Source organism: Coptis chinensis, unplaced genomic scaffold, assembly GCF_015680905.1.
Source record: "Coptis chinensis isolate HL-2020 unplaced genomic scaffold, ASM1568090v1 utg1955_pilon_pilon, whole genome shotgun sequence".
NCBI classification, from domain to species: domain Eukaryota; kingdom Viridiplantae; phylum Streptophyta; class Magnoliopsida; order Ranunculales; family Ranunculaceae; genus Coptis; species Coptis chinensis.
The window spans coordinates 530,154-541,873 of record NW_028238119.1 but is presented as its reverse complement, the minus strand read 5'-3'; the positions used below and the strand labels follow the sequence as shown (position 1 = coordinate 541,873).

The 11,720-nt window shown below is 38.7% G+C and overlaps 1 protein-coding gene and 1 pseudogene across 2 annotated transcripts; both read left to right on the top strand.

The window, feature by feature from the left end:
• The first annotated feature begins 2,959 nt into the window (after positions 1-2,959).
• Positions 2,960-3,996, top strand: LOC147473715 (uncharacterized). The gene is made up of 3 exons (XM_086587189.1): positions 2,960-3,122; positions 3,326-3,544; positions 3,662-3,996. Exons 1-3 carry the CDS (start codon positions 2,960-2,962, stop codon positions 3,994-3,996), a joined length of 717 nt encoding a protein of 238 aa, XP_086443315.1.
• Positions 3,997-9,733: 5,737 nt separating this feature from the next.
• LOC147473714 (acyl-CoA-binding domain-containing protein 4 pseudogene) lies at positions 9,734-10,487 on the top strand (annotated as a pseudogene). Its single transcript, XR_015210357.1, has 3 exons — positions 9,734-10,132; positions 10,230-10,335; positions 10,437-10,487. The product of XR_015210357.1 is annotated as an acyl-CoA-binding domain-containing protein 4 pseudogene (transcript).
• Positions 10,488-11,720: the final 1,233 nt, after the last annotated feature.

Sequence of the window (11,720 nt, the reverse complement as noted above, 5' to 3'; positions counted from 1 at the left end):
TTATAGTTGGATCCTAATTAATCGACTTGAATTTGGGATTTTCCAGTTTCCTAACAAATCACTCTTTCTATAAATTTGTTCCTATAGTAGGTGGTTGAAAAAATTCACACAGGTTACTGGATATAACCATCGGCATGTTGAACATCCTTTCTTATCTAATAAACCCCTTGTGATACAAATGAATCATTTAATAAAGCTTATAATGCCAAATAATTGACAGTTAAATCTAACATTCTAACACACATAGCTCAATCAAAATAGATGTAGAAAACATATTATTTATCAAAGCAATTAATGGTGCACTTATTTTTACCTCAAGCAAATAAAAGAAAATGTTTTAGCCAAACCCAAACACTCCAATACTCTTTTGACCTTCAATGCTTCAATAATAAACAACATATTTTATATTGTACTGAGATGCTTAAAATCTTTAGTTCTAGAAGAGCTCCAACAACTCAACTGTTAATAGTTGAGAAATTTGAGTCCTCTTCTTAAAGTTTTGTATTTATTACAAATATATTGAAGTGGCAATTTAAGTACCACTTGTGTAGGTAAAATTTCCTCAGACAGATGATGGTACCCACTGACAGAAAGTTCTTGATAGGGTGTATCTATACATAGAAGGTCCTCCAAAATTAGTGTTGCAAGATATGAACCACTAAACTTAATTCTAGTCACGACATCAAATCCTTATAGTCCTTGTATGTTTATGCCTATATAATGCAAAGGTTGAACTCAAGCAATAAGTTGTATAGTAACAATAGTTAAAAACCATAATAGACCTAAAGCTATATATTCAAGCTTAAAATTGCCATCAAGGTCTATTAACTAATAGTCACACTGCACCAACAATACTTTATATGGTATTTAACACACGCAAAGCTTTTGATGATAAATTCACAATTGCTATAACATGTTAAACTCAAGCAATTAATGTCAAAAACATGTCATTATTTTTATTAATCGTAGTAATGGAGCACTTACATAAGCATCAGGAAAACTCAAACGTCTTATAGTCAATTCCAATTCTATGTCATGATAGAAAGGCGAAGTCCAGCATGCTTGCTCAATTAAGTCACCAAGTCACCACTTCAAACTCTGAAAATTAATTTCTTTGGGCTCCAATTCATGTGTCGAGTTGGTTGAATTGCCTAGATGCAATTCAAACTTCTTATAAAACATGCATGATATAGGCAAAGGAAACTTGAAGTAGATTCCAGCACTGTCTACTCCATACAATGCCAAATTGACAACTTTAATTTAAGCCAGAGGAACAAAGGAATTAACCAATGAACAAAGGAAAAAATTGTAAGAGGAAGGAAGAAATCAAATTTTAAAGAGAACGCAAGGAATCATGTAAGAAATCACAGTAATAAATCCGTATATATTTTGGTGTTAGCTTTGAAAGGCAGGATTATGGTTGCTTGAAATTGTTTGATAGCTTTAAGTTTCAAGAATTATTGTTGAGGCACGATGGATGGAGACTTTTGTAATGTAGGTTTCTCAAGCAATCAATAAAAACTGTAAAAGAGAAAAAGATCTCACCTGAAAAATTCTTCGCCAAACCCCTAGAGTCTAATGAGGTTGAAGAGAGACATTAATAACTTCTCTAGGTGAGTGATTCGTTGATGCAGTGGCCAAACTGTGCCCAAGCTTACAGAAACAACAGATAAATATTCTTCACTAAGTACATCTCTAATGTCCATGCCATATAAGCCATTGACCCAACGGTTGTTTTGCTTCTTTCCTAATTCTTAAACGCCGGCACTGATAAGAGATAGAGTGTGTGCGGGGTGCAAATTCAGCATTTACAGTTTTCAAGACTATGAGACTATCTCTATACGAAACAAATTTCTCTCTGACTCTATTTCTCAAATGATTAGAATAAGTGAAATAAATCAAATAAGTGAGAGTTGGGTGCATCACAAAACCTGTCACTGATTTGTCGCTGCTCGATGTTGGCATCCAATTTGGTTTTATCTTCTTCAGCTAAACTCCCGATATCTACCAAATTGCCACTAATTTTCTCCAATTCCTGACTTAAAAATCATTTCATAACAATTAATCATCGCAAGAAAAACCAGAGAGAATAAAAGAAAAAAAGAGATGAAAAATGAATACCTGGAGCTTTGAGGAAGGACTCTAAATAATTCTTAGTTTCAGAAAATCCCATGTCTCTCTATGAACATGGGAAACCATAGCTAAAATCATCTCGAGACTACAGAGTGCAGAGATACATTCAAGGAAAATCTGAGATCTATTTTTGTGAGAGAAAGAGGCCAGTATTGTTTAAGGGTTTCCATTCTATTAAGCTTCAAATTTCTATTTTGTTGTTGAGAAAGGCGAGAAAATAAATTGACAAAGGGTTGCAAGCAAGGTTTTTCTTTTTTTTTTTGGTAAAGGTCGGGGTGGGGTTTTGAGTTTTGACGGAAGGTTTTTTTTATCTTTTTCTTTTTTTTTTTCTATTGGTTATTAATGTTGTTACGCTAATAGCAAGTCCAATGGGGGTGCTATATGGGCTGATAAATGTCCATATAGCACTCCAACCACAAAAAATGTCATTCCAATAGGGCTGCTAAAAGGGTCTTAAATTTGGAATGAGTAAAAAACCCAGCCAAAGTTAACACCTTCGCTAGTAGTTACCATAATAAGTTGTCGGGAGACGAACGGCATAGTTTTTGCCGTCTGTTAGTAATTGTAGCAAGATGGCAGAAATTATGTCGTTTGTCTCCCATTTTAATTAAATGGATGGACGATAGACATTGTGCCATCCGTACCTTCCAAACACTCAACACGATTTTGACTGTAGCCAAATTCAACCAATTTTTCACTCACATACATTTACTTGTCATCAAAGCCTCAACCCTTAACTCCTCAACCAACTTCATTTATACCATTTCAATCACAACCATCTATTGTTCTAACTCTATTTCTTGTAACCTTTCTTCTCACATTCAAAATGGCTTATTCTTCTCGCTATGTTGAATCAAGCTCCTCATCCGAAGAAGATGAGAACAAGGTGAATGACGATGAGAACATGTTTGTACCTATTTTCTCATTATTGCAAGACATAGCATGCACGAAGCTACTCGTGATCATCGAGGCTCGTTCCCCGATAGAAAGTACATTTATCATGATCAAATCGATGCTCACAATAGGATTATGAGGGATTACTTAGTGCAAAACTCGAATTATCCCCTTGATGTTTTTCGTAAGAGGTTTAGGATGCAACACCATCTCTTCCTTTGAATCTTGAAAGTCGTCTTCGACCATGACAAGTACTTCACATAAAAGGTTGATGGCATTGGAAAACCATGTTTGACAGGTATACAAAAGGTGGTTGCTTGCATTTATTTGCTTTCAGATGGTTGTGGTGCGGATGCGTGGGATGAATACGTTCAAATCGCAAAGAGCACCCTTTTCAAAGGCTTGAGGCATTTTTGTGATGTCGTGTTGGCAGTCTTCAAAGAAGAATATTTAAGGGCTCCAAATGAAGAAGACATTCAACCTCTACTTGCACAAGGTGAAAATCGTGGCTTCCCGGGTATGCTTGGAAGTTTGGATTGTATGCATTAGCAATGGTAAATGTGTCCTACGGCATGGCAAGGTACACATGTAGGACATAAGAAGAAACCTACAATTATTTTGGAAGTCTTTGCAGATCAAGACTTGTGGATTTGGCATGCATTTTTTGGTGTGGTGGGTTTAAACAACGAAGTCAACGTGCTTCAATATTCTCACCTCTTTGACAATCTGATGCATGGTGATGCTCCTCGTTGCAATTACACCGTGAATGGTTGCACATACAAAATGGGTTACTATCTAGCCGATGGGATTTATCTTAAATGGGCTGCACTTGTACAAACAATTCCTCACCCAACAACTCAAATAGAGGGATTCTTTGCTAAGATGCAAGAAGCGTGTCACAAAGATGTGGAGCATGCATTTGGTATCTTACAAGCTAGGGGGATAATCAAGAGGCTGGCACAAATGTAGAGTAGGGATGACATTAATCGGATAATAAATATATGTATAATTTTACATAATATGATTGTCGATGATGAACGAGAGATTGATATCAAAGATTGGCAAATTAACATGGATTGGAAGCCACCAGTCACATTGCATGTTGTCGGGAATCGAAATGAGGAAATTGCAAGAAGACTCAACACACTTCGTCACATTCAGAGTAAAGAAACTAATAATGTTCAACTAAAAGTTGACCTCATCAATCACCTTTGACAATTTTGTGCGGATAAAATAATATAGTATGAGTATTATCTATGTTTGTTATATAGTTTGAGTATTATCTATGTTTGACTTTATGTTGTTTCAATACAATTCAAATTAAAATTGAAATTACAATATTGGAAATGAACTAACAACAATAATGGAAATGAAATAACTAAAATAACATTGAAATTAATCTAAGTAGTATAAGCACCAACCCCACTAAAAGCACCACCACCACTAGAAGCACCACTTGGAGTTCCAAACATTCTACTCTCTCTCTTTTGGTGAATTATCTCCATTTTAATCGTCTTTAAGTATTCAACAACTTCCGGCTCAAGAGTGGAAGTATCTTGTGCTAATATTTTGTTGTCTTATTTCCACTTCTTGAGCTTCATCATCTTCACCCTATCGGCGGCGACGGCATTCGTCATTTGTGTCAAATACTTCTCCATCATCTTGTAATTCTCTCCTCCTTTCTTCAACCTTTCTTTCTCACCCCTTGTTCCCAGTGGTTGTTTTTTCTTGGTTCCATTTCCACTTCCACTTCCACCTTCACCTCCACCTCCACCACCACCACCATTTCCATCCCCAACTTGTGTAGGAAATGGATCAATTGGAACGCCACCAAGAGTTGCCGATGGCGTTGTGGGTGTTGAAGGCACGACTTCATCATTTACATCGAGAATGACGATGGTTCGTCTCCTAGATATAGTTGTGGATTGACTCTCTAATTCTTCATTCTATTTTGGGCTATCCTTGAGGAGGGCCCAACAATGCTCAAATTAAAAGTATGTGTTATGAGCTAACATATATGTTGTTTTTGCCTCGGCCAACCAATCTTAGATCGTTGTGCCACTTCTTGCGGTCCTCTACGAAGATGAGATAATTCCCGCCCATCGGTTGCAAGCTCGTTAGATGTGTCCAAATCGAGTGGACACCGAATCGGTGCTTCTCTTATTATTTTTGCCAACTCTCTCTCGAAATTTCTTTAATATTCTCTCCCAATAGTGTGTGACTCGTTGCCTCGCACCAACAATTGGATCTTCATTAACATATATCCACGCTTTGCAAAGAGCCTCGTCTTCTTGAATTCAAAAATTGGCGGACCTTGTAGAGTTCTTTCCTTTTCATGTGGTTGCATGTTCATTTGGATCCATTGTTGTACTTGGAGTAGTAATTGTTGTAGTTGGAGTAGATATAAATTTTATGAGAATTGGGAGCAAATGGTGAGAGAGTTGTGTGAAGTAGTTGCTATAAATTTACAATTTTAGAAAAACTAGCCATTTCTAGCCATTGGGATGTTTGGACTAGACAGACGGCAGAGTTTATACCGTCCGTTACAACTTAACATACGGATGCCAGCGTTTCAGCCGTCCGTCTCTCAAACTTAATAGCTGCTAAAAAGTGTGATTGGAATGGTTTTTGGAGTTTAGGCTACCAAATTTAGCTAGGGCAACTAAAAGGCATATGTGGCATCTTTTAGCAGCCCATTATAGTAGTTGTAGGGGATTTTCTGAGTATCCCCTGATCCTCCTCTGTACCTTGTGATTTAGGAGCTCCCCTCTCGATCCAGAAGGGATGAGATGATTTAGAGTTCGGGGTTGAACCGTCTGGCGGCTGCCTACGTATCTCCTTGTTTATGCAGAGAATCAAATCCTATTTTGTGTAGTTCCTAAGAGCGAATCCTTCTGGTTTATATAGGAAAAGCTTTGAGAGTCCTAGGGTTAGAGCGAACCTCACTACTTGGGAGTTCCCTTCCATCTTTGGACTCTGCCTTCCTATTAGGAATCATCTTCTTATAGAAGTCTGAATTTAGACCATATCTTGTTAGAGGCAGGTTTTCTTGTTGACCATAACGTCCCATCGTATATGGGAAGATTATATCTAAAAGGTAACTTTTAAGATATGTCATTACGATTCCTTCCTTATCATCAAAGATTGCCCTCTTCAGTTTCCTTCTGTTTAGGAACTATCCATATTAGTTCCTAACGAGTTGAAGAACTGTCATGCTTAGAGGTGGTCAGTCACGTGCCTGGCACATGCCTACTAAACACTCGTGCTAAACACGAGATTACTTATTTGTGGAACTAATTCGATGATCCTTGTCTCATTCTGGACATCCATAGTTCTAGGTTATTTCCCACACGCGTGTCATCTATCCAATGGCGGGAAATCCCCCTTACAGATGCCTCCTCTCGTGCCATCTAGCACTTGGGCGCCTAAAGCGACACTACTTTTGGCGAGAGAATCTTTTTTCTGAATAGTGGCTAGAACTGCTTACGTACCAAACTAATTAAGGCTATGAAAAGACGGCTCGAACAGACACGTCGTTTCTCAAAAAAGCTAATGATGGCAGTTGCATCCCGAAGAGACACAAGGCTTGGGCTAATCGTAACCATCCATCTTATCAGTATATAAAGGATTCGATGTGAGGACCTATATTATCTTCTTGTCCAGCTTCCTCTGCACACTAAACCTCTCATTCTCCTACTATGGTTTACCTTAAAAACTTCAAACTTTCTCTCTTTTTCAATGACGCATCTAAATTGGTCGCTCATAAATTATGGGGATCTCTCTTCCCTGAGCTGATCAGGGAGAAATTCCATATTCCTGCCAATATTGGGCTGGAATGGTGAAGGTTATCCAACGAACAGGCCTACAAGGAGGTGGCGCTCGTCACTATTAGCCAACTTAGGGCCGGTCTTTCCCTTCCGCTCCACCCATTGTTGAGGGAGTGTTTGATCGACTTTAACCTTACCCTGGGTCAAGTAGCGCCCATGTTCTACAGAACTGTTATGTACTCTGCCATTCTGCTGAAGAGAGATGGGTTTGTTCTGAACTGCTGGGTGTTCGGGTATTTCTATGAGGTTCGCCGCATTCGAGACCAGTCTTATTTTATCTCATGACCAGGGATAAGAACGCTCCAATTGTTTTCTTTGAAGGGAAACACAGCGACGAGGGCTGGGCTGATCACCATATCAGGGTGCTGGGTGAAGAATGGGACATTCGTCCTCAAGATGCTGAAGGTGAGCCAATGGGAATTCCTGTCCCCAGAAAGCATGCCCATGCCCCTACTAGTAAGTATGCTCCTTTATAAACTTTACAAATCCTGTGTAAGTGCTTTGGACTTAGTTCTTCTACTATTATTTCTTCACATGACTCTTCTCTCTAGAACCAATTGACTGTAACTGATGCCACAACAGTGGATATCATCACACAGATCCCCAAGGAGCAGAGGATGCCTTGGGTGGTAGTTCCTAACCCCACCCATTTGTTGGAGTATTTCAACATGTCTGCCGCATAACTGCTGGCACTTGTCCCTAGCTTTTCACCTTTCGGAGTTAATACTGTGAATTCTGAACGCACAATACTTCCCCCCCTCAGGATGCTGCCCTTTTTCCTCCTCCAGGTCAGGTAGAACTCTCTCTTATTTCTAAAAGGAGAGGGAACTGGGGAGTGAAGAGTTCTGCTGATGCTACCAACGAAGCTACCCTAACTGGTGCAGTTCCAGAGCCTGATGTCGGTGATGACTGCGTGATCACTAGTGGGAAAGGCCCTGAACTGCCTCATGAGCTATGGGCTTCCAACAATTTTAAAAGAGAAGTACGTGCGTCTGTCTGCTCAAGGTTGAAGAGAAGTGGTCCAGCTACTATTTCTGAGGCCGCCCCTACAAGTAAGAAAATGAAATTCTGTCCTCTAACTGTAGATGAGGAAGCACCTATCCAAGTTCCTATAATTTCTCCCCAATCTAGTAAGTTTTGTGAAGAAGTAATTGCACCGTTACCGGCCTCAGATCCTCCCACAGGTTTTGTATAGGCCGATGAAAATGCACCTTCTACTGTTAATCCCTCCCTTCCTTATGATCGGAAGGGAAAAAACATTGTTGATGCCACTGCTATCACAGTGGCCCACCCTCGTCCTTACTCAGAATATGGACACAGGAGGAGGAGGGGGGATGACATGCCCTTTTCGCTAAAATCTCCCGACTCTCCTGAAAAGGAGATGATTGTGGAGATGCGGCGTTGGGGGCGATCTAGTGAGCTTTCAATTATCAACAAACATTCTGTTAATGATGCTGATATCGCGTTTGGAGTTTTAGAAGATGCACGACTTCCAATTGACAAAGCTGAAGCCGGTATGGCTGGCAGTCTGGACCTGTCATACCACAGATCTGCCATTCATATGGCCAAGGTAGAACTTCTTTCCCTGTGTACTATTTGACATATCTTGTTGCGTTACTTATACACTTCGTACCACTCTTCAGCTGGTGAATGACTTCCTAGCTATGAAACTAGCTGAGGAACTGCAGTGCTAGGTTGACCAACTCCTAGCCAGAGAGAAGAAAGTTGATGCTGGCTTTAGGAATATGAGAGAGACAGTCTCAACTCTTTGAACCTCTCTTGGCAAAGCCCAGAAAGAAGCTACCAAATCTGCCTCCTGGAAAGTAAAATTCTTGGAACTGCGCTCCCAATTTACTACACTGCAAGCACAGAAAGACCAAGCCCAAGGCGCTCTGGATCGTAGAAATGTTGAGATGAGGTCGCTTGGTCAGGCCCTCATTCAATCTAACGAGCTTATGTCAGGTTATGAGAGGAGCCTTAGGGAGAAGCATTTACGTTCTACCACAAAGGCTGATGATCTCCTGATTGAAACCTCTGAGTTTTATTCCAAAGTGGCCAAAGAGGTAAAGAGGAGGTCCTCTAACAACGTCGTTCGTTTCGCTTTGAGAGTTCTTGATGTTACCGAAGATTCCTTCAAAGTTGCTAAGCAAGTTAAATTTAAAGAAGCTGTGGGGGCTGCTGGATACATTCCTCAGGTGGATGAGCAAGGGCAAGTGACTAATCCTTTCATCCTGTATCCTGACCTGTCTACCTGCATTTTGGCCATTCAAAATGAGCTCATGCCTAATGCTTCCTCATCTTCTGAAGAAGAAACTGATGATGACCTACCTCCTGCTCCAGTCATACCTATTCCAAGTGAGTGCTCTGTCCAGCCCTCAACCACTCAGTCAGTTCCTGCAAGTATTACTAAGGAAGATACTATTTTTGATCAACAAACTAAGTAAAAACTTAGTTATTCAGTTCGAGGTACGCTTATTCATAAACAATATTTCTCTAGGTCTGTAATATTGAGCCGTGTTGCTCACATATAATTTCTATTTCTATGGTGTGTAACTCACATACAATTTGATTTACTGAGCTCTGTAGCTCTTCTAATTTATGCACACATTTAATTCAATTTATGTTACGTACAGTGTAACATGATATGAAGTACTATGCGTATTCTACCCCTGATATGAGTCCATCTATTTTTAAATCATATCAAATAATTATGTTCGAGTATAAGTGATAATTTCTTCCAAGTTCATTATATATTTTATTTTGTTTGAAGGATTAGTAGATAGCAAAAAAAAAAAAAAAAAAAAAAAAAAAAAAGAATAAAATGTAGATATATATTTCAAATAAATAAAGTTTATTATTGTCTTCTATATCTGGTTTCCGGCTCCTTTGATAGGTAGAGAGAGAATTGACTCTTCCATCGTTGGCGGGGCAATGAAAGAAGAGTGGGAAGAAATATTTCAGTCAGTGTTCATCGGCTTAATCTTTACATTCCTAGTTGCAAAGCTTTTCTCAATACTTGTCTCTTTCAAAGAAGGAAACTTGAAGCTCATTCGCTTAGAAGATGATGATTGGGATGAAACTAGTACTAGTACTGAGTTATTAGATGAAGAGTTTAATGCTGCCACTACTTTCATTACTTGTAATGTTCTTAAAGAGGGGTTTTTTATTTCTAATGAAGTTATATTGGAGTTATTTGAACTTTACAAAATTGCTACTCATGGTCCTTGCAATGATGCCCATCAACCTTCTCCTCTCAAAGTATCGAATCGCGCAAAGTGGTATTATTTTTTCTGTTCAAGTGCAAAATTTAACTGTTATAGCATGTTATGTGTTTAGTACTGTTTGAAATATCTGATTTTGGTTACATGTACAAAGGGATGCATGGCAGAGATTGGGTGATATGGATGGGGAAGAAGCAATGTGTCGCTATATTTCGATTGTTACTGAGTTATATCCTTCTTGGGCAGATGATTCTACCTCTGTAAGTTCTTAAGTACGTAATTTTTTGTTCTCGGTGTTGTATGTGTAGTTGTGCAATTTGGTACATTCTTTTCTTTTAATTGCTTAAGAATTGATATGCAGAAGAATAAAGATGGCGATTATGAGGCAAGTAGTTCACCGCTAAAGAAATAGTTGGACCAGTTTTCGCATTACCTTTTACATGAGGATTCGACGACTTAACCCGTAAGGTTTTCTTCTTTCGTGATGCTTTGGTAATAAGTCTTTGATCTTGCATGTTTTTCCTCCAACTGGTGATACTTGTTTAGGCTTTGATATTGTTAGTTTCCTGGTAAACTTTTAGAGGATGGATATTGGTGAAATAGCCACATTACTATGTATGGCTTTGTTCTATTCTGGAAGAGTTGTTTCTTCCTTGTCCACTATCTATCTGACTCTTCTTAACAATGTTACTTGACTTCAATGTTTTGGATGCTGGTTTATATGTATGTTACATACATTCTTGTTCTCTTCATTGACTTTTAGTGATGTGATAGAGAATGAAATAAATAATTAACGTGGGTAATGTAATTGTATGTGTGGTTTAAAGTAATTCTAAGTAATGTGCTTCGCAACAGAATAAAGGCGGTTCAAAATTCCAGTTGGATTTCTTTTTTCCTTTCCCAGGAAGCTGCAACTGATACATGCCTCTTCTAGAGAAGGGGAGATCAATAATTTGCTCAAATGTATAGACAGTGGAACTTCCGTGAATCTGAAAGGTTTGTCACTTTGTCTTTGCCTAGTCATTTTCTCTATTGACATTGCATGAAATTTCTATTATGATATCAAAATTCCAGATGCAACTGTTCTTTTCATATATAGTAAGGCTATAGAGTTGCTAAGCGTTGGGACAACATACACATGTAATGTAAAGGCTTGTGTTGTAAAATACATTGACGAAGCTACAAAAAGATGGTGGATCTATATGCAATCTCTGCTACAATATGTTCATGCCAGGTTTAACGCTTTATGAATGATAGAACACTTAAAAAATTGACTTGTTCTGTTTTACATGTCAATTTTAAGAAGTTATAAGACAAAATAATATAGAATCGGATTAGAGCTTTCTATGAGAATTTTCTCTAGTGGGGAAAACTAATATATGAGATATGGAGGGGATTGGCAAAGAAGTTTTTCGAGAATTCAGTATCTGGGATTCTGGTTGTTTTCTCCATTATCAGTTAAGAATGATACTCGGGGCAAAGAAATAACAAAATGGGTTGTAATAGTTCCGGGGTAGAGGTGAAATGAGACTTGTCTATTTTCATAGCCTTAGTGCTTAACATGTGGATGGCTTGTACAGTCTCGAGCCCAACCCACACGAGGTTATTCAAAGATTGAGGCTATCTTGTCCGCCTTGGTTTTTCT

What these genes read in the sequence shown, in the direction of transcription:
- LOC147473715 (XM_086587189.1), top strand. Translation starts at nt 2,960, where the DNA reads ATGGCTTATTCTTCTCGCTATGTTGAATCAAGCTCCTCATCCGAAGAA. An exon ending in GGCTCGTTCCCCGATAGAAA is followed by an intron (nt 3,123 to 3,325) that starts GTACATTTATCA and finishes CATGTTTGACAG; the next exon opens with GTATACAAAAGGTGGTTGCT. An exon ending in TGAAAATCGTGGCTTCCCGG is followed by an intron (nt 3,545 to 3,661) that starts GTATGCTTGGAA and finishes AAGTCTTTGCAG; the next exon opens with ATCAAGACTTGTGGATTTGG.